The sequence below is a fragment of the Leptosomus discolor genome, chromosome 2 (genome assembly GCF_034619465.1).
Source record: "Leptosomus discolor isolate bLepDis1 chromosome 2, bLepDis1.hap2, whole genome shotgun sequence".
NCBI lineage: Eukaryota > Metazoa > Chordata > Aves > Leptosomiformes > Leptosomidae > Leptosomus > Leptosomus discolor.
Genome location: NC_141392.1, coordinates 126,917,491 through 126,938,830, shown reverse-complemented (window position 1 = coordinate 126,938,830; position 21,340 = coordinate 126,917,491). Strand labels below are relative to the sequence as shown.

The following is a 21,340-nucleotide window of genomic DNA, read 5'->3' as shown; positions in this document are numbered from 1 at the left end:
GCTCTGAGGTCCTTCTGAAAGCGTTGTGGTAAAAATCTGTGCAATGTTGAGATCGGGTGAAAACAAAAAGGCAGAAGCAGACCACAGAAGTGCTCGGCTGTGTCAGAAGACACCCCGTTTCTCAAGTACACGGTGACAGGCGGAGGCACCGTGGCCTTAATCATCTGCACTGCCAGTAAGAGCACACCCTCTCTGTACAGGACCCAAAGCCCGCAGAATAAGGAAAGCTAATTTAGGGACTCTGCTATGAGGAGAGGCTGAGGGAGATGCAACGGCTCAGCCTGGAGCCGGGAGGGCTCGGAGGGATCTCGTCGTTGCCTACAAATACCTACAGGGAAGGTGCAAAGACGACAGAGCCAGGCTCTTCCCAGTGGTGCCCGCTGCCAGGACTAGAGGCAATGGGCACAAACTGGACCACAGGAGGTTCCCTCTCAACGTCAGGAAACACCCCTCAGGGTGAGGGTACCTGAGCACTGGCACAGATTGCCCAGGGAGGTTGTGGAGTGTCCCACCTTGGAGATACTCAGAAGCTGTCTGGACACAGTCCTGGGCAACCGGCTCTGGGTGGCCCTGTTTGAGCGGACGACCTCGTGGGGTCCTTTCCAACCTCAACCATTCTGTGGTTCTGTAATGACGTGGTGTTAGAAGCAGACCCTACATACCATCTCATTCCTCGGGCATTTCTTAGCCAGGGAGACCTGTCCATGATAAAAGATGTCTCCCCCGCTCCAGGTGGACAACTTCTTCTGCCTGATGGCCAGGAGGATAGTTTTGAGTCATACCAGACCTCCTAAACAGCATCTTAGGATTCCACTGGAAAAAATGCGCTGAACAAGTGTGAGACCTTGTCATTTTTCTCTCTCTCTCTTCTTGGTCCATATAAGTGACTTCTTCACCATCCAGCCCAGCTGCCAACAGGTTCTCCCAGAACCTGCAGATTCTTGTTTAATTGCCCAGTCCTTTCCTCAGTAGTGGTGGCCACTGGTGAAAAGTGCCAAACGCAAGGATCGCAATGGTCAGGACTCACTGGGAAAATGCGTTTATTCAGCAACCTCCCTTCAGCCGATGCTTTTGAGGGGTTGAGAAGAATTAGATTTTGCAGAGGCAGTGACTGTGCTTAAACTTGATGTCTGTGAATAATCCTGTTCATAAGGATTTGAAAGGACGAGGGGTAATGGCTTTAAAATGAAAGAGGGTAGAATTAGATTAGATGTCAGAAAGAAATTCTTCATTATGAGGGCGGTGAGACCCTGGCCCAGGTTGCCCAGAGCAGCCATGGCTGCCCCCTCCCTGGCAGGGCTCCATGCCAGGCTGGATGCGGCTGGGAGCAACCTGGTCTGGTGGGAGGTGTCCCTGCCCATGGAACCAGGTTGGAACCCCTGGTTTAAGGTCTCTTCCAACCCAAACTGTTCTGGGATTCGATGATACGCTGTAAGTTATTCTCACTTTTCTCACTAGCTGACATAGGGGAAGGCCAGCATTTCACTGGAACGCTTTGTGATAAAAGGTGCAGCTGCATCGCTTCCCAGGGAAGCCTGTCGGTGCTTTAGGAACAGAAAGGCATGGCGTATTTTTTTCTGAAGGTCTTTTGAAAAAAAAAAGGCAAATAAAATTCTTCAGGCAGATAGTGAGGACGATGAGCCAGGTCACCCTTTCGGCAGCGGCCCACCCTGAGATCAGACCACGTCAGCCATAAAACCACATTTTGATGTGCCCCCGTGGTCCATCTCAGCCCAGCTCTTTTGCAGCCTGGGCTGTAGGGGTCGTACCACGGCATTCAGGCAACACGGGGCTGGATCCAAACCGTGTCATGTGTGGTAACAGGTAATGAATAATTTGTCTAATTTTTCTCTATTCTTCATCCACCAGCCTCGCCCACCAACAGACCTGAGTTTCAGCTTTGATGCCAATAAACAACAGAGACAGCTGATAGCAGAACTGGAAAACAAAAACAGGTAAAACGCAAGCTTTGATCAGTATTGTTTTGGGAACAACATTTGAGGAGAGAAAAGCCTTTAGTCCTTGCGCTTTGTTGTTTTTAACCTTTTGTGTTGTGTTAACCAGCTCGTTTTCCCAGATCTTTTGTTGAAAGCTGTAGCTGCCTCGTTAACCAATTAGCTCAGTGCGGATGCCGCTGCGGTGCCCGTGTTCCCCAGGGAGCGGGCTGATCTTCTTCACTGATCTTCTTAAAACCTTCTTAACTGATGCTGAGCGTCAGGAGCTGCGTCGCGAACTTGTCTCGCTGCCTGCCAACCCCGCAAACTGCTCGCAGCGGGGAAAGCCATCCAGGTGGCAGCAGGAGAAGAACTGGGCTGCAACGTAGTGGAGCGAGCAGGTTGGAAGGCTGGGGTGGGTCAAGTCAGCTTGAGAAGAATGAGTGGGGTTTTTTTCCTTTTGCTTGGAAGACAAAAGAAGTCTGAAGAAACTGGGAGGCCTGGAAGAACCAGGGGATAGGTCATAGGAGATGGTTTGTTTCTTCTGGACATGAGCTGGCAATTTGCGCTCGCAGCCCAGGTGGCCACCCGCCTCCTGGGCTGCATCCAGAGCAGCGTGGGCAGCAGGTCGAGGGAGGGGATTCTGCCCCTCTGCTCCGCTCTGGTGAGACCCCCCTGCAGGGCTGCGTCCAGCTCTGGGGGCACCAGCACAAGACAGACACGGACCTGCTCGAGCGGGTCCAGAGGAGGCCACGAAGATGCTGAGGGGCTGGAGCAGCTCCCTGTGAGGACAGGCTGGGAGAGGTGGGGGTGTTCAGCCTGGAGAGGAGAAGGCTCCGGGGAGACCTTAGAGCGGCCTGGCAGGGCTGAAAGGGGCTGCAGGAGAGGTGGGGAGGGGCTTCAGATCAGGGGGTGTAGTGATAGGATGAGGGATAATGGTTTCAAACTGAAAGAGGGGAGATTTAGACTGGATATTAGGAAGAAGTTCTTCCCTGTGAGGGTAGTGAGACACTGGCCCAGGCTGCCCAGAGCAGCTGTGGCTGCCCCCTCCCTGGCAGGGCTCAAGGCCAGGCTGGATGGGGCTGGGAGCAACCTGGTCTGGTGGGAGGTGTCCCTGCCCATGGCAGGGGGGTGGGACTGGGTGGTCTTCAATGTCCCTTCCAACCCAAACCCTGCTGTGATTCTGTGTCGTTTTGCTTCAGAGGGACTGTTAAGATGACATCACTCTGTTTTTATCATAATATTGCATTTGCACTTACCTGCTTTTTCAGCACCTGCATCTTGAGTTCATGTTTCTCTGGCTAAAAGGCACAAAGAGGGTGCGGCTCTGAAGAGCAAGCCGTTGAGGAGGTGTTCAAAAAAACGTGTAGATGTGGCACTTTGGGACATGGTTTAGTGGGCACGGTGGGGTTGGGTTGACGGTTTGACTTGGTGATCTTAGAGGTCTTTTCCAACTTTAATGATTCAGTGATTCGGTGGTCAAGCAGCTGCAAACCCCGTGTGCTGTCCAGCACAGGCAGCCCGTGGGTTACCTACGGAGCCTCTGCGGGTGCCCGGTGCTCTGCTGTCCTCGTAGCCGCGCTCGGCTCTCCCCGTGCTCCGACTGCATCTCAGCTGGCGTGCACGAGCTTGCTGCCTGCACGGCCCCTTGCCGAGGCACCCTCGGCACACCAGGTAAAAATACTTCTTAAGGTTAGTTTGGAGGAGAACCGGTTCCTGGAGAGCACGGGAACAGCTCCATCCTTGCAGCAGGTAACCATCGATATGCTACCAAGAGACCTCGCAGGTATTTGAAATTATTCCTGGAGATCGCAGATAAGGGAGATCTCAATCGGTGCCGGTATGAAACCCTGCAGGAGAGCAGCTCTGCTCTTTTAAAAAGAGCAGGGCAGGGAGAGTCAGAGATGATAATCTTCACTCCCAGAAGGATTTCATTTCCATTTCAATGAGTGACTCCTTGGCTCTCAGTGCTACATTCCCTTATGTTCCCTCACCTCCAGCTACGCAGAACAGAACCCAGCGGCCTTAATTGGGCTGCTGGCTGATCGCCTTCCCCTTGTGAGACCTCGGGAGTTTGTCTCTATTACCATGAGCTGTTGTTTTCCTTACTCCTGCTGACCTGCCAGGAGCCCTTGGAAAGGTGAGTGGGAAGCCGGGCGATGCCAGCACGCGGTGGATGCTGGCAGTGCCGCTTCAGAGCCCGTCCTGCAGCGCGTGCAACACGGCTTGTGCTCAGAATGGAACTTTTTTCCTCTTAGAACAGTCTCTGAGCCCGTTCTGCGTGAAAGGCTCTGGAGAGACGTCGCCAGTGTGTGGCACATAAGTGATTTCATACTTCTTATTAAGTAATAAATTTTCTCTGTGTGTTACAGTGATTCATAGGACTGTGCTAACGTACCTGCCTTGGGTTTGAATCCGTGCCGGTCATCCATGAACCCCGTGGCTGTACTTAGGCTGCAGACCGACAGAAAGAGTGCTTGAAGGGCTCCAGCGGTGTTTAAGAGCAGCGCAGAGGCTGACCTTTTTCCTCTTTCTTCTTCCCTCTCTCGTTTCTCTAGAGAGATACTCCAAGAAATTCAGCGTCTCAGGCTGGAACACGAACAAGCCTCTCAGCCCACCCCTGAGAAAGCCCAGCAGAACCCAACTTTATTGGCCGAACTCAGGCTTCTACGGTAAAAGAACTGTCGAAAGCTCGTGGGCGTTCGGTGCCTGGGCCGGTCAGCCCGTGGGCTCTGCTCGGTGGCACTGGCTGTGGGGGGGGAAGGGTAATATCAGTGTATCTTCAGTGGCCTTAAAGTGTTGTTTTAAACTGCAGAATTCTGAAGACTGACGGCATATTGCAATTTGCTTTTTTTTTTTTTAAGTGGATTTAGAAGTAAATAGGAATGTCTCTTAAAATTAATTCTGTTAGTGTAGTCAGAAAACTGTGAAGAGGAAACTGGTAGGAGAAGCTAGCAGGAATGGCATCAACAGCTTGTCATTTATTGTCCAAAGGAGTGGAGCTGAAGATAGATGTCAGTTATGTGATTAGTCAGTGAAACTCCGAAAGTTCGTACCCGCAGATAGTCAGATGTACATCCAACGTTGGAGGACAGTCTTCAAAGCCTCTTTGATTAAGTTTGCATTCTGAAGTGACAGGGGAAAATTGTCAGTATTTATAGAATAAAGTGTTTCATAGTTTGGGTAGTCACAAGGTCATTCTCTGGCTATATTTTATTTCATCTTCTATTACTCGTTAATTCAGAGCTCAACCTTCAAAAGTGCCTCCTGTAATCTGAAGTAGGTCCTAAAATTTGAGCTCTTGGCAGCAGCAGCTCTTTGCAAACTGCATGGTGTTTTATCCATTGGGGTAAACTTCTCCTGCCCGCAGTTGTTGGGCTTCCCAGGAACCTTTAAGGGTTTTCCACAAACCGCAGTGCTCTCGGGATGGAGCTGCTGCGACTGCGGGCGGTGTCTGCAAGGTAGCATCCAGCCCTGTATTGCAAAATTGAGGGCTTTCAACTTCTTTCGTGGCTTTTTCATACAGAATTTGCTACATCGTAGTACGTTTTGGTATCTCACTGGTATTTTTCATTCTATTACCTAATGATAATAGCTCGTGGGTTTTCTAGCTTTACGCTTTACGTAGCTATGGGTATTTTTTTAAAGTGTTTAAAAAACTGGATGCAGAAGATACCCACCAGTGTTATGCAAGAGGTGGAGAAAAAAGAGATTGAGGGGCAACTCGGTGTGCTGTTGGACCCAAGAACCAAGAGCTGGAAAACTGGAAAGCAGCTTTTTAAACTGGAAAGCAGCCACCTTCAGACCACAAATTCAGCGCGTGCTTTTCCAAGCGAGGCAGTACTCTCCAGAGCCGCAATAGAGTTTTCAGTCCCTAGGTGTCTTTTGTGAAGAGTTTTTTTCCAAAAATACGGGTTATTGGGAACAAAGCAGAGCTAACTGAGAGGAATCAGACGGCCTGTATTTTGCTAAAGGAAAAAAAAAGCTGGATGATCATCGTGGCCATTTCTGGCCTTCAAATGTGTAAACGCTGCCGGCCAATAGAAGAGTTACGGAAGAAAGAAAGAAAAAAGGTTGAATTCAGCCTGGAAAGCCTGTCAGGTCATCGAGACTGTCCAGGCTGGCCTTTGAAATCCCTCCCTGCCCTCCCACACTGCAGACCTTCAAGCTTTCGTTTCGGAGAGGGAAGGAACACCACGACCCCCGATACCGTTAGCGGATCATCAGTGAGTTTCGGTGCCTTGTCTGCGCTCAGCGGACGAAGAGCACGCTCCTTGGCTCTGACCTGCGTGAGCCTCGTGCCGTTTTCCAAACCTTCCCTTTCCCCCTCCTTGGCCTACTGGGCCAAAAAGGTCGTTTTCAAAATTCCTCTGTGCGTGCGGGTGCTTAGAGAGTTTGGTTCCCTCCTCTCTTACCCTCATCCTGTGTAAATAGCTTGAGCTGCTTTGGTTTCTCCGTGAAGCAGGTTTGCCAGAGCTCCAGCGATCCCTTCAGCTTGCTGTCGAGCTCTCGCTGGGTCCTCTGCGGCTCTCCCGTGCCCAAGCTGAGCGTGCTGGCTGCGGTGCCTCGTGCATTGTCTCGCCGCTGCTGTAGCTCGGGCTGGCCTTGGCTTCCCTACCGCCAAACAGCACTCGCCCCAATAAGTTCAACGTGCCCATGAAATCGTCCGGAGTGCGCGGCGTCGCGCTGGGAGCCCGCAATTAGCAGGTTGTCCGTGGTGGGAAAGCACTTCACGAAGTCTCGGCTGATGAGGAGGCGTTCCCCAAGCCTGGGAGCGCCGCGTGGCGACCTGGCCCCTGCCTTGCTGTAAGCACGTGTTACCAGATGATCTCCGCTGCTGCTGGCGATGGAGGCTGTGGAAGCACGAGGAAGGTGATCCGTGGAAAACCAGCGTGTCCCGGGTTTAAAGACCTGCAGCCGCCACGGCCCGGAGAGCTGAGTCAGCCCTGCCACGCTGGCGGCAAGTGCAGCCTTGGGAGAAGCGCGGCTGGATCCCTCGTCCTTACAGCTCCTCGCCTGGCGGAGCAGGGGTGCTTGGCTGCTTCCCTTGCAAGTCCCCGGGAGCCCTATTCAACCCAGGTGCCAAGGACCTGTTTGCCCCAAACTGCATCTCTCCACCTGTCCCTAGAGGCTGACCCGTCTTTTGGGTTTTAAGCATTTAACACCCTTTCTCACTGACCAACTGTACCCCCTCTTCCGTCCCGGGGGGCCAGTGAAAAAGAAATTGAATAACATCAGCCAGAATGAGACATACACATTGATGGTGGTTCTTCATTAACATTTGGAGAGCCATGCTTATTTAATGTGTTGATTTTTGCAGTATTTGTAGTTGTTAACCAGAATGTTACCTTAAATAACTCTAGAATAAAAGCTACAGACTTTGAACTGACCCAGAGAGAGAAAAAGGACCGTGTAGACAGATAAAGCCACGTCTGTGGTGGGGTTTTCACACGTTCGAGGTGACCAGGCGTGTGTGATCTTCTCTTTACTGCCTTATTTTCGTGATAGTCTCAGCATTTAATAAACACCTTCTTCAAAATACAAAAAGGTGTTGAAAGAAGTACCCAGGGCAGTTAACGCGTCACGGTCTCCTGTCCTTTCAAGAACTGGTGTAGAAACCAGTTAATTCTGTTACGTGGCCTGAGCAGTTTTCTGGTTGGGGTGTGCGCTTACGGTAACGCCACCTTCACCGTCACCGTGACGCAAGCAAGCCATAGCCAGCAGATTTGTTCCGTCCAAGTAAACGGCCTGTTTCTTTTCCAGATTCTGATGCCCAATTGGTGTTTCTAAAACTAGTTGGTTGTTAAAATTCCCAGAATGACTTAGCCGTAGTGGATCACCTGAGAACACAGGGACATTCTGAGGCATTTTAAAATTCAGTCTATAACATGTGATGCCTTTAACTTTGAATTAAGACATTATGATGTCCACAGAAATAACTGTAGATGAATAAATAATCTGTGGGGTTTTTTCTTCTTAGAGTTAGTTATTGTTACCTACGCTTGGGATTTAAGCATTTCTTAAATCATGTAAGATACTGAACTTCTGACGTGCTGACGTTCGTCTTCTTTGAATTTCTCCTTATATTGGTCACTTCTTTATTTTTTTAAGTATAAAATAAAACCAGACAGTCATATTTCCTTAAAGATCTCCCAAATAGGCATCTGTAGCAATACAGGGGCTTTCTGATGCCAAGGAGAGGGAAGGTCACTCGTTGTCTCCTTTTCCTGTTACCTGGGCTCTGGTACAGCAGACATGTCAAAGCTGGCACGTCGCGCTGGTGGACAGAAGCAGCCCTGCCGAGGCGCCCGCCAGACGGGCGGCAGCTTTTCCTCTCCGAACATCTGCAGCCTTTTCTCCTCTTTTTTTTGTCTCTGTCTGTCCTCCCCTCGTTCCTTCTTGCTTGTCTGAAAGCTCTGCAGGATGCCTGGGTCTGACGTTCAGAGAGGCTTTTAAGCGGGCTTTTTTTTCCTCACAACGCTCTTGAAAAGGGCTTCCTACTACCGAGGTGCTGAGTGCAGATTTCTGGATTTTCAGTGAAAAACCCAATCGTTATATATAGGTTTCATGGTCATTGTACTGCGCTTTGCTCTGTTGTTTTGAATTGGAAGCAGGGGGGGAGTGTTGGAAACGGAAGACACAGTTATGTGGGTGAATTTCCTGAAGTGGTTTTGAAATAACCAAAGTTTATTTTCTGACTCTTTTCTTTCATGTAACTGGAACAGACAGAGAAAGGATGAATTGGAACAGAGAATGTCTGCGCTTCAAGAAAGCAGAAGAGAACTGATGGTGCAGCTCGAAGGGCTGATGAAACTGCTCAAAGTAAGCCATCTCCTGTCAGAAATGCAGAGCCTCCTTCTCTTCCCCAGGTCTGGCTGCTCTGAGATTCCTGCTTTGCTGTCGTATCATGCTGAACACCTCTTGAGGAATAGAAGGAATTTGCAAAAAGTCATTTCCATGCTGGCTCTGTGTGCTGGTGCAGATGGCTGATGGGCTTTCGGGTTCATACGCTGCTGCTTTGGTTAAAATGTCAAGAACCTGTAAGATTTGGAAAGCTTTAAGGAAATAGTAGATTCGGTAATCAACTGCATGCTGTTCTGGGTACCAGTTCAGTTCTTCCAGCTTTAACAGGAAAATAAACTGGAAGCTGTAGTTACTGCGGTACAGAGTAGGACTCCCCGGTGGCACAATGGTCCGGTAACCCCACAATGGCCACGGGGGTTTTTTGCCTCAGAGCGCGATGGTGCTGGCTCTGAGCTGTAACCCAGGTTGTGGCTGGATTTCTGATGAGGGTCCGTTGTTATTTTCTGTGGCATCCTGCTGGAGTTGAGCTCAGAGTTGATGCTGCAGTCCAGAATACATTGACACGTTTATTCTTTCCGTTCTTTCCTTTGGGCAAGAGCCTCTGCGAAGGGAACGGCAAAACATCGTCCTTAACTCAAAGGGGGTCTAGAACAAGGTGCAACAAAGATCCTGCAGGCAGTGGAAGGAGCGGGAGGGCGACGGCAGCGCAGACAGGAGCAGCACAGGGCTGATGGATTAGCTACAGGCACATCTTGATAGTTCCAGAAAAATGTAGAGCTTGTCTGTGCCTGGAGGTGATAATGAATTCGCGGCGTCTGTAGACCTGACGTGCAGCCGCTCTTCAGATCGGGCTTGTGCTCTGGAACAGCAATGGATGTAGGAGAGGCTGTGGTCAGGTCCTCTTCAGAGGGTGGTGTTTAGTTTCCCTGTGTAGGTGAACACATGGTTAGTGTTAATATTTGGGAAGTAATTCTTTTTTTAAGAAGTCAGTGGTTCTGCACACTGTGGTTTTTTTCCTGTTCAGCCTGTCGATGTCTGCCTTCAAGCAATATTGAAGACAATCACTTGCTAAATTCACCTCGATTTCTTCAGACCCTAAACCTTTGTAAGCTGAGGTGTGAAAATGGTCATCAAAAACTGAACCACGGATTTAGGAAAGTGTAAAAAGCTGTTGCGGCAGAACCGGTTTGATTCTTTGTGGTTCAGGTGATGGCAGCCCGAGCGGTTTTCTTGCACGCGTTTGAGGAGCCTCTTGGTGACAAAATCAGTTTGGATATCTGCTTTAGCGTGGTGACGAGCTCGGGTGAGAGTTTCCTGTAGCCCCCGTTATTTTCAAAGCACTCGTAAGCCTTCGCAAATGAATTCTCCCAAACACACCCTGATGTAAACGCCGCCACCTCGTTAGGGCGGAGGGCTGTGCTGTCGGCTCGCCTGACCTTCTGCTCTGCCGCCTCAAAAGCCTTGGAGGCCAGCGGGACTGGCCTCCTCGAACGCACCGCTCGGAACCCGCGCGATGCGCCGCCCCCGGAGCAACCTGCGGGGCTTTGCCCGCCCGCGGCGGGGCGCAGCGGGCAGGCAGCACGCCTGCCCCCTCTGCCTGCCTGCCCGGGGCGCTCTCCTCTCCAAACAGGGTGTGTTTCCTCTCGCCCGACTGCTTGGGCACGGGACCGCGGCGTGGTGCGGAGCAGCAGAGATGGGTGTCGGTGACCCGCCGCCGAGGAGAGCCCGGAGGGTCCCGCAGGGTATTGCAGAGGGAGGAGGGCAGGAGTGGCAGGTGGCGCAGCTGGGGAGAGGCAGGAGGGAGGAAGGAAGGTTGCAGAAGAGGGAAGGGAACCGTAACTGACTCACGGTTGATAAACTTGATGTTTTTAGGGCCCATTCATTAAGTTGAATCATGCAGTTCAGTTATGAGCGTGACGGGAACTTTAATGACATCTTCTAGGCTGTATTATGCAGAAGGTTACTTTAGAAGCTGGCTTTTACTAGGCTTTTCATTTATACATCAGGTGTCTTTTAATTAATTCCCCCAGTTCCCAAAGTTGTTTAAAAACTATAAGGGCAAATAGGACTGGAGATATATATATATAATAGGACTGGATATCTATGTAATAGGACTGGATATCTATATAGTAGGACTGGACCTGCTTTAGCAGGGGGGTTGGACTAGGTGTTATCCAGTGATCCCTTCCAGCAATCCCTTCCAGCCCCCACCATTCTGTGAGCCAGTGATTCTGTGATGAGGAGAAACTCCTTCCCGACGAGGATGTTCAAGCAGTGGCGCAGGGGCCCAGAGAGGTTTTGCTGCCTCCATCCTTGGAGGCTTTCAAGACCCAACTGGGTAGGGCTCTAAGATTAAATTGTCACCGTTCTGAGCAGGGGGCTGGACTAGAGACCTCCTGAGGTCCCTTCCAACCCGAAATATCCTGCGAGCCTGTGGCTGTGGGAATTATTTGGTTCTTGCATAATACAGTTCTTTGCATTTCCCCTTCTTCGCTTTCTATGGAGCCTGGCAGCTTCTCATTGATTAAAGCATCTTCTAGAAAGACATCTGTTCTTGAGCTGAAGAAATCAAAAAGGGAAAAATCACTGCCAATGCAAATTTGCTTGCACGGTTAAAAATTTATGCCTCATTTTCAGTTTTAATGTATTTAGCTTCAGTTTACACCCGTTGGCTTTGGTACATGTGGTTCTCCCTCCATTAAATTAAGGAGTACTTTAGCACCCCTGGTTTTTTCCTACGCACATACTTACTCATCTCCGTGAAGGCACTTCTCAATCTTCTTTTTTAAATGAGTTAAACAAGTAGAGCTTTTCTGAGCTCCTCACAGTACTGTACTGCAGCATTTTTTATGGTTGATTTCTTTGCCTTCTCCAGATTTTTAATATCATTTTTTTAATTGGGAAAAAAACAAACTGTATTTTGAATTCTTCTCTGAGTCTTAGCAGCACTATGCAGAAAGTTACAGGAGGAGTTTCATTACCCTTCATCACTATTTCCCTTTTTTTGTGCCTTTCTGCACCAGTGAGTGCTTTTCGAAAGCTGTCAGTTACCCAGATCCTGCTCCCTGTAAAGGGCTTTATTTATTTTGTATTGTGCTAACTGGTTAATGACAATGTATTCCAAGTTTGGCCTCTAAAGGAATTGCAGATATGAAAATATATTACATCTGTGCGGTTCCTTTAGAAGCCAAACTTGTAATATATTCAAATAACAAAATCAGATTTATTTGGCAACATCTCTTTTCCACGAAGTTATAATGCTTCCTATATTACTTACTAGCTGAGTCTTGTATCAGCATTTCTGTTGCTTTGAATAAATTAATGACAGGGTAAGATGTTTGTGCTTATTTAAGTCGCCTTACCTCCCTTGTAGAGTATCAGTGCAACTCAGCATATTCCAGTCCTGGGTATTCCAAGATCTATTAAAAATTACCTCCCCTGGACCAGATAATGCCTCATGTTGTTACGTTAAGCATCCCAGCCGCAAGCTGCTCAGGCCTGCTGATCTAAAAATATTATTATTTCTAGTAAATACTTTTTAACACCTTTTCTCGTTATTAGTGGAAAGTGCTTCGCTGTTTGCTGACAGAAACTACGAGGGGAAAGTACTTATTAGTCAAACGCAGAACAGAAATACTAATTCCTCTCTCCATATGAAGAATTTTACCGTGACTCTCAAGAAGCAGTATACACCACCTCAAGGCTTCGTTTTGTTTCTGGTAGTTGTGTTCATTTCAAAGTCTCCTTTTTGGTGCTTTTAGCCCTGCCAGACGTGAATTTTTCCTGCAAGGTTTTCGCTTCTCTGATCATTTGGTGCACTTCAAAAATTTTCATTTATAATTTACATCAGCTGTTAAGCTTTTATGGTTTTTTTCCATTTTCTTATGCAGTATTTTTTACATTTTTAATGCTGCCTTCATTTCACCATTTAGAGCTGGATTCAGCTTCCCTAGCTCGGGTTATGTGAAAGTTTGGTGCCTCAACTCCCTCGGTAAAAACGGAGAGAGAGGAGGAAAGCCTAGATTTGGAAGGACATAGCTGTTCTCTGGAGGTTCATCCATTCTCCCACGGCGAGCCATGCTGTGCTAGTGGGCCGCAGAGCAGAGAAGAGCCCTCGGCCATTTTGATTGCTAGCACAGAGATAACCAAAACCCCGCGGTTGGTGTCCCGCCGTGGTGTTTATGAGCCCGCACAGTGCCCTCCCCACGCCGCTGCAGTTTAAGGTTAAGGTTGGGGTTTGCATTGCGTTTCCTTCCACATCTCGTCTCCTCCTGTGGAGGTTTCAGTTGCAGGAATTTGTTGGTGGTTTTCCCCGAAGGAGAAGTTCTGGCCCTTCAGCTCTTCACAAAGTGCTGTCGTTGGCGTCTTCTGCTGGGTCGTCCCACGCGCTTGGGAGACGCCGGCTGGGTCTGTCCGGGGGGAGCTCGGTGGTGCCAGACGCAGCGTTCCTCGGACAGGACTCACCTCCCCGCTCTGCTGTTGCTGCGGTCGCTGACGTGCCTTTGGGTCAGAGCTACCAGTGCTTCCCCAAACCATCTCCAGCCGCCATCTAGAGGTTATCAGGTGCCCGGACCCATTCCCGGGGGGCGATTTGAATAAGGCCACCCCAGTTGGGGTGTCAAGGGATCTTAGCAGCATGGTTGTGTGCGGAGCACGCCGGAGAACAGTTGCACCGTTTCGTTTGCTGCCAGAGCCTCCGAGTCTGCAGGGCTGCTGCAGTGGCCACCGCAGGACTCCCCATTGCCTGCTGGCCTCGTGTCCCCCTGGCTGTTGCAGCCAGTCTGGGCTGAACGGTGGCCAGTGACCTGTCAGTACGGTCATCAGCGACTTTCTTCCAGTATTTTTCATCATCTTTTCCTCATCCAGGCCGCTGGCTTAGCTTTCCCTTTTTTCCTGAAGCCTTCTGTAATCACCTAGTCCCATTAGCTGGCACCTTTCTAATAAGCAGCCCGCAGTGATGACTGTCTGCCTTCTTGCCAGGCTTTTGCTTTCAGCTACACGGATATTCAGCAGACATATCCCATTCCGCTTCTTCCATTTCCGCAATGGTAATTTCCTCACTAGCTGATCTGATGATTTATCTAATAACCGCTCAGTCCTTCTAGCAAAGCTCCATGCCTCTTGAGACTTTTTTTTTGTCCACATCTGTAGTGAATCCTGAGCCTTGTTTTTCAAACTAACAGCTTTTTTGTAGAGTGGAGATCGTTTAAGATCTTTTCCCTGACCTGGCTCACCATCTGGTCCTGCGAGTCCCAGTGCTGATAGGAGGAACAACTGGAAACATGTGGGAATGTGGGGAGGGCAGCACTGGCCTCCACTGCTCATGTTGGTCCGTGATTGAGTGGAACCATACCCCACATCTGCTGCATCAGTGTTTGAATACACACCTGAAAGAACCCCAAGCCTTGGGAAGAAAAAACCCAAAAGTATCTGCTCAGAAATGGGGAGTTCGCCGCAGTCGTTCCCTGGTATCTCTGCAGGGCCCTCAGTGCGCGGTTAGGAAAACATCTTTCAGCGCAGTGGTCGGGGAGAAGCTGCTCTGAATTAAGGGTCTGGTTAATCCTGCTCAGATGGGAAATAAATGAGGGAAGGTGGATAAATGGGTTCATGGATTTCCAGGCCAGAAGGAGCTTTTATTCCATGAATTTTAATTCCATGACCTGAATTTCTGAGGAGAGTGGTGGCCCTGCTGCCCTCTGCACTGGCAGTCCGTGCAAAGCCACCCTTGGAGGGAGCACACACTGTTGCCCTGAAAAAGCTGCAGTTGCTATTTCTGCGCAGATGAGAGTCATCCCAACCACGGTGCCAGCTTTTCTTTCGAGGCACAGGGTTGCTACCCGCACCACAACCGCCGGGCTGCTCCACGCAACCCGCCCGCCGGCCACGGGCCGCAGGGCTCGTAACGGTTGTTACGTGTGCGAGGACAAAATCCGATAAACTTTTGAATTACGACAGAAACTGATATTTTCCTCATTTCCAGGAATAGTTGAAGTCAGAATGGGACCCCACTGGCCCAGCAGGGTCACAGTGTGCCTTTCTCTGCTTCAAAAGAGAATAAATTCATCCATATTTCACCTTTTCTGGTCTTTCAAATTAGTAGTGATCCATACTGACAAGCGTTGTGTGGCCGCACAGGGATTGTTTTCTCTGCATCTTTGTCCTTAGTCCACATCTTTGGTGCTTTTGCCTCCCGGTTTCTCCCCTCCCATTCTGGACCCAGTTTCCAGCCACTCATTAATTTGCCCTTTTGGATCCCATCTGCAGAGGTCCCTGCAGCCCCGTGGTGACAGGCGCTCTCTGACTGAAAAGGTGATATTTTGCCTCTCGGGCTCTGGCAGTTTAGGTCTCTGTCATGGCAGATTTGTGCACGCAGGGAACTGAACGCCGTGCAGCGGTGGCAGGCTCAAGATGGTATTTCCAGACTTTAGTTGGTGGTAGTCTGATATTTCTTGCCTTGAGGACACCTAGAGAGGCGTTTCCGAGTCCAGGGTAGGAAGAGAAGCCAGTACAGGTTCTGTGTAAGAGGAAAGGTATCCATTGGATATCCAAGATACCCGCACTGTGATAGCCATCCCGTGTATTTGACTTTCGCCAACGCTGAAGGCCATTTTAGGCAAGAGTCTTCTGTTGAGAATGGAACAAATGGCACCTTTGCTTTCCCGCCACGGCTGTTGTGTCTACCCTCCTTGTTCCCTTTCATGTCTGCAGATGTTTCTACAATTTGCCACGTTCTGTTCTTCCATGGGGTCTGCTGTGCATTTTGTGTGTGTGTGTGTTTCCTTTTCATGCGATAATTAACCTACCCTGTTTCTCTCTTCACCTTTTTCTTTTGCCAACGTTTATAGGAAGAAGAGCAAAAGCAGGCAGTAAGTTGACTTCACTTTGTAGGTGATCTTAACTCTTTTTTTCTTTCTGCATGAAAACAATTTTCTGTTAATTGGCTTGTATGCAAATAAACCATGGGAATGTGGGGTCTTTCTCACTTGTAAATTTAAAAGCAGCCTTCACCAGTTTCCAGTAGAGCATGTTTTTGTCTATGTCCTTAAACTTATTCCTCTCTGCCTTTCAAATGAAGTTTATTGCCATGGGTACACAACCGGTGGCTGTATTCATTAGGCTGTTGTAGAATTGTGCATGAGGGTTGAAAATGTGGATTCTCAGCTGGCTTCATAATTTATTTTGTTGGATTTGCTTTGGAGTAATTTACATGCTAAGAAAGCTTTCTTGTCTCTTCAGGAATCCTTTAATTTGCCTCTTTGCCACATACAAGTCCACGCATGAAAACTAATTAATGACTTAATATTCTGGGCATGGATCCATATCATTCAGTCATGATATATTCTCCTTGAATTATTCCCAGTATGCTCATTGTAAACAGGATGAGTAAACTAACAGGAGACAAGAATGCATTTGCTTTGTTACTGATTTTCGTTTTCTCTGCCCGCCTATTAAAATCTGAATCCTGTGTTAATTTCGGAATCCACTCCAGAGGGAGCCCTTTTGCTTTTCTCGGGAATAGCCAGATGTTCAATGTCTTCTCTCCACTAGAACAAATTTTCAGCTTTTTCAAACATGGTTTTCTTTATACACAAAGCTTTAATGAAGATTAATCCTGTGGTTCCCACTGTTGGGGGGTTTTATGTGTTGTTTATCAGATACCCAAACTGGATATTTGGTACATGAACTAGAAATTCTGGTGACTTATTTTTGTAAGTAATATATATTTCTGGGTACCTTCTGTTGCTGAGAACGCTTCAGTTCTGCATGTGGTGAAATTGGCTTTTGGTCACTCCTGGGTGGCCCTTTATTAAAGTTCTGTCGTCAGTTTAAAAAGAAGATGGTGGTAAGTGTGCACCTTCTGGTGGAGCCCTGTTCATCTTTAGTGGATGCTGCCAGTGAACATTTATCCCTGGGTTTGCTGAGGCACCTTGCAGAAATTCTTTGGCTTAATGAAGGGACCAGATTGCAGCATGTGGCAGCGATCTTCAAGGAATTTTCGGGAGGAAGGAAAACAACCAAGACACCACCATCCCTGTCCTGCAGATTCTGACTGCGCAAGTGGAATGCTGTGTCTTATGTCATTCTCTCACCCAGCGTCACTGCTAGGAATAATCATCTGCATGGAATAGCAACAGTACGTTAGCTCGTTTTTCCTGTGCTGTTCGTCTGGATTATGGATATAGAAAAAGGGTAAATACGAGATTAAAGGAAGAAATTGCCCAATTTTACCTCCCTTCTTTCCCTGGAACGCTGTTAGGAAGAGGATAAGAGAGCCAAAACCGACTGCTAAAATAATGTCAACACATTGACGTTCTGTCCAGTCCCATTCTGTTGGAATCAATGATGAATGAGCCAAAAAGGATTTGAAACTCAAAACGCAGATTTTGGCCAGCCAAAGGACACATTGCTCATCTGCAGGAATTGAAACTTTACATCCTTACCTTTGCATGGACTGAAGTAGCTTGAAATGCTCTCCTCTTGACTGTAAAGGAACAGCCTGGAAAAGCTGGAAATCCCAGGATGCAATGCTCCACTTGGCTGCGAAACACACAGAAATCACAGAAGAGCTGAGGTGGAAAGGCAGCTCTGGAGATCATCTAGTCCACCCCCCGTGCTCAAAGCAGGGTCAGCTAGAGCAGGCTGCTCAGGAGTATGTCCCAACATGCTTTGAGTATCTCCAAAGATGGAGACTCCACAACATCTCTGGGCAACCGGTTCTAGTGCTTCAGTGCCCTTCACCATAAGGAAGTTTTTTCTTTATTTCGAAATGGAATTTCCTATATTTCCGTTTGTGCCTGTACTTCCATTCCATTGCCTCTGGTCCTTTCAGTGGATACCACAGCTCTTGTTTTCTTTACTTTCTTCCATTAGGGAGTTGTATGCATCCCCCTGAGCCTTCTCTTCTTGGAGCTAAACAGTTCCAGCTCCTTCAGACTCTCCTCATATGGCGGGTACACTGGTTCCTTAATCATCTCTTGGGCTCTTTCTTGGACTTGATCCAGGCTTGCGCCAAACCTTTCTTATACTGAGTTGTCCAGAACTGCACGCAGCACTCCAGATGCAGCCTCACCAGTGCTGAGCTGAGGGGAAGGTTCACCTCCCTCCACCTGCTGCCAACACTCTTCCCAGCGCAGCCCAGGATGCTGTTGACTTTCCTTGCTGGAAGGGTACCTTGCTGGCTCATGTTCAGCGTCTCTGCAGGACCCCATCTTTTTCTGCCAAGCTGCTTTCCAGCCAGTCTGCCTCCAGAGTGCACTTGAGGCACAGGGTTATTCCTTCCCAGAGGCAAGTCTTTGCAGCCTGTGTTGAACTTGATGAGGTCCCTGTCTGCCCATTTCTCCAGCTTTTCAAGGTCCCTCTGAATGGTAGAACGACTGTCTGGTGTATCAGCCATTGCTCCCAGTTTGGCAGTATCTGCAAGCTTGTTGAGGGTGCGTGCTGTCCTATCATTTAGGCAATTACTGAAGAAATTAAACAGTACTGGCTCCAGTCTCAAACCTTGAGGCACACCACTGGTAACTGGCCTCCAGCTGGACTTCATGTGGCTGATAACAACCCTACACATCACACACGGTGTTGGCATCTGCACTGTTCTTGAAGGGAGGTAATGGCATATCTCCAGGCTGAAGTCCAGAAGAGCTCATTGGACCATACACTGGCTTCCAGATGTCTTCAGGACCTCATGGTTGTCCTTGTACTCCAGTAAAAGAAATACTTGAATAAAGGGCTGACTGTCTGTGAGAGTGTGGGTTGAAGAAACACAGCAACTGAAGAACTTTAACATTATTATCAAACATCCCACTATGCTTTAGGCTCTCTACCAGTTTTGGTGTCTTTAGAGTCGCATCTTCTCTCTACATGTGTGGAAAACCCTACAGTAGCTAGGAAGGGGTACCAGTCTGCTGTGTGCTCAGCCAGCCCCATCCTGGTGTCCACAGGCATGTGTCTTGGAAAAACAAGTTAGAAGAGAAGAGCCTCGTCTGGTTGGTACCTCACAAAGGTCTGCAAACTAGTCCAGAAACAGCAGGACCACATATGAGGGAAAATGTGGAGCACCATCTGGGTGCTGTGGAAGAGAAGGCACAAGTGTCTTAGTGATCTAAAGCGACGATCCTCTCAACCCATGATGAGATGGATCGATTATGCGGTGGCAACATGAATTTACATGAAGAGTTGAGGTAAATAACAGGAAGAATAACGATTGCTGGTTCAGGACTGGCAGCACAGGAGAAGAGCAGTAACATCAGCAGCAACTTCAGGAATCTCTGATCTCCCTTCACTGCTAAGGCTGCAAGTCCCATTCTGCCTTCTCCATGTTGCTGGTAAGATTTACAGAGACGGGTGAAGGAGGATCAGCTTGCTTGGCTATGTCCAAGCACGTTGCTTGGCAAACATCGTGTCTTCCTGAGCATGCTGCATTTAACTGAGACAATGTGCGTTGCATTCCAGGGGCTGAAGGTGCCCAGGTTAGCGTGGCCGGTTTGAATGGCTTGACTGTCATGATGAGCCAGCATTCCACCTCGCACAACAAGACCCTGGTGGGGCAGTTTGTTCAACTGCTTGCAGCCAGGGTGGTTGCATGTCTAAGCACCTTTGCTGTTCCTGGGTGGCTGGTAAGAAGTTACTTGGCTGCTGAGGTTACCACCAAGTGCCTACAGCAGACTGTGGTGACTGGCATTAGTCTCCAGCAAAAGACTAAGTGAGCACAGTGACATCTGAGAGACCAAACTCCGGTCCAGCAATGTCCTCAGAAGGCCTAGAAGCTACTGTGTCTCTTGGCCAGTCTTGGTCAGAAAATCATGGCAAGCTATAAGGAGTTTGTGTCAGGAAAGAGCCACTGTTTCTGGTCCTGGTATTTACAGGGAAGTCCAATAACTTCTGTGCCCCATGTTCAGAGCTGATCTCCTATCAAGATTTTGAAAGTTTCTGTACTTTGCAGGATTGCTCCTTGGAATCGATGGGGCCAGTCCTGGTCGCGCCCTTGAGGAACAGTGCATTGTGCAGAGATATTATCCCAGTAATTGGATATTAGGCCACATGGTATTCATAGTCCACCACACTGTTCTCTACTACTGCTAAGACTGTTGTGTCCCAGCTAATAAAGATCTTTGCCAGCTTAGATCCTAATTTACAACAGGACCATTTTCATGTCACAGCTGGTGAGAGGCTTGAATAATCTGCTAAATATTAGAACCGCTTTGTTTTATAGTCAAATGAACAGCCATTGGAGCTGTACTGTTCAATATTCAGAAGAACGTTAAAGGAGTTCACAGAGATGTACATCACATGTATGATGTCTTTGGCGTGTAATACAATTCACACAACAAATCCAGAGGAGCACCGAGCGCTTGTGCTCCCAACACAAGAGAACTTCTTTAATGCCAAACAGGCACAGAAGTGGCTTCACAGCAGAGGAGCTCACATGGGACTATTTAAACACTGGAATGGAAATCTTTTCCCTTCAGAAGATGGTGGGAACCATACAGCATAGCAGAGCAGACAGGGCTCATGAATTTCAGGGCTGTGTTACCAATCAGGAAAAGTGGACGTGCTCTTGCCCGTCAGTCCTCCTGAAGTCGTGGAAATCGTGGGAGGGTTGATCCTTAACCCCATGGAGAGGGAGTCAGGAGTTCCCGTTTTCCTCCCATCGTTCAGATTTGGAGTATATAGATGATACCTTTCAGTCAGCTTGAGCAGCGCAAGGGCAGCAGTACACATACCTTCAGTGAGGTGAACCTTCTTGACCGATGGCTACAGCAGAGCTGAGCCCAGACACCAAGCTAGGATGATGCCTGCATCCTTTCCCAGGAGATGTAGAAACCTGGGAGCAGGGAATTCATCCCGTGCAACCCGCTCTAGGCGATCCTGCTTTAGCAGGGGGTGGGACTAGGTGATCTCCAGAGGTCCCTTCCAACCCCCACCATTCTGTGGTTCTGTGAATTCCTGACCTTGGAAGAGCCCTGCAACAGCTGAAGAAGTCTCGTCATGTTGACAGACAAATCTGAGACTGTTGTCCAGTTCTGCATCCATTTTTCCAGCAGCCAAAGGTCCTGTAGCCCTCTCCGGGGTGGATCACTGATGCATTTTAACAAAACTGCGAAGAATTCCTCCGAATGCCTCAACGCTGCAAGTCAGCTTCTTACACTGCGTGGCCTCGTTCATCTGCAGGGTGTGCCTCTGGTCTCCGTGGAGCACGGATGGATTATGTCTGCCAGCTCTACAGCTAACATGACCCAGCTTGCTTGAATGACATTTATTTACACTCATAACTGAAAAAACTTTTCTGAAATAAGTGGAAGACCACCTTCTGGAGGGTAGGAGTGCACTGCAGTCCAAGTAGCATAATGTAGAACAAGACAAAACTGCCTATTTGGGATAAATTTAGGGAAAGCACCAAATCTGGTTACCCACCACGCTGGCAGCCTTAAATGCCTTCTCTGGTTAAGCTGACAAGTTTTGCAGCGTGCAGGCTCTGTCTGTGCTAGTAAATGCACACGGGAGAAGTCTCTGACACTGAGGGCAACTGGCAGGAAGATGCCTGCCTCCGTGATTTGCTTCGCCTCCAAGACCTGGTGGCTGCATGGCGTGTTGGGAACGGTGTG

The 21,340-nt window shown here is 48.7% G+C and overlaps 1 protein-coding gene across 1 annotated transcript in view; it reads left to right on the top strand.

Moving 5' to 3' along the window:
- DTNB (dystrobrevin beta) overlaps positions 1 to 21,340 on the top strand; it is a 184,683-nt gene that overhangs the window by 118,020 nt on the left and 45,323 nt on the right. The window contains exons 13-16 of the mRNA XM_086461751.1: positions 1,870 to 1,955; positions 4,493 to 4,606; positions 8,660 to 8,756; positions 15,584 to 15,604. Of these exons, the coding sequence (XP_086317877.1) occupies positions 1,870 to 1,955; positions 4,493 to 4,606; positions 8,660 to 8,756; positions 15,584 to 15,604 (318 nt within the window). The remainder of the gene's footprint in view (positions 1 to 1,869; positions 1,956 to 4,492; positions 4,607 to 8,659; positions 8,757 to 15,583; positions 15,605 to 21,340) is intronic.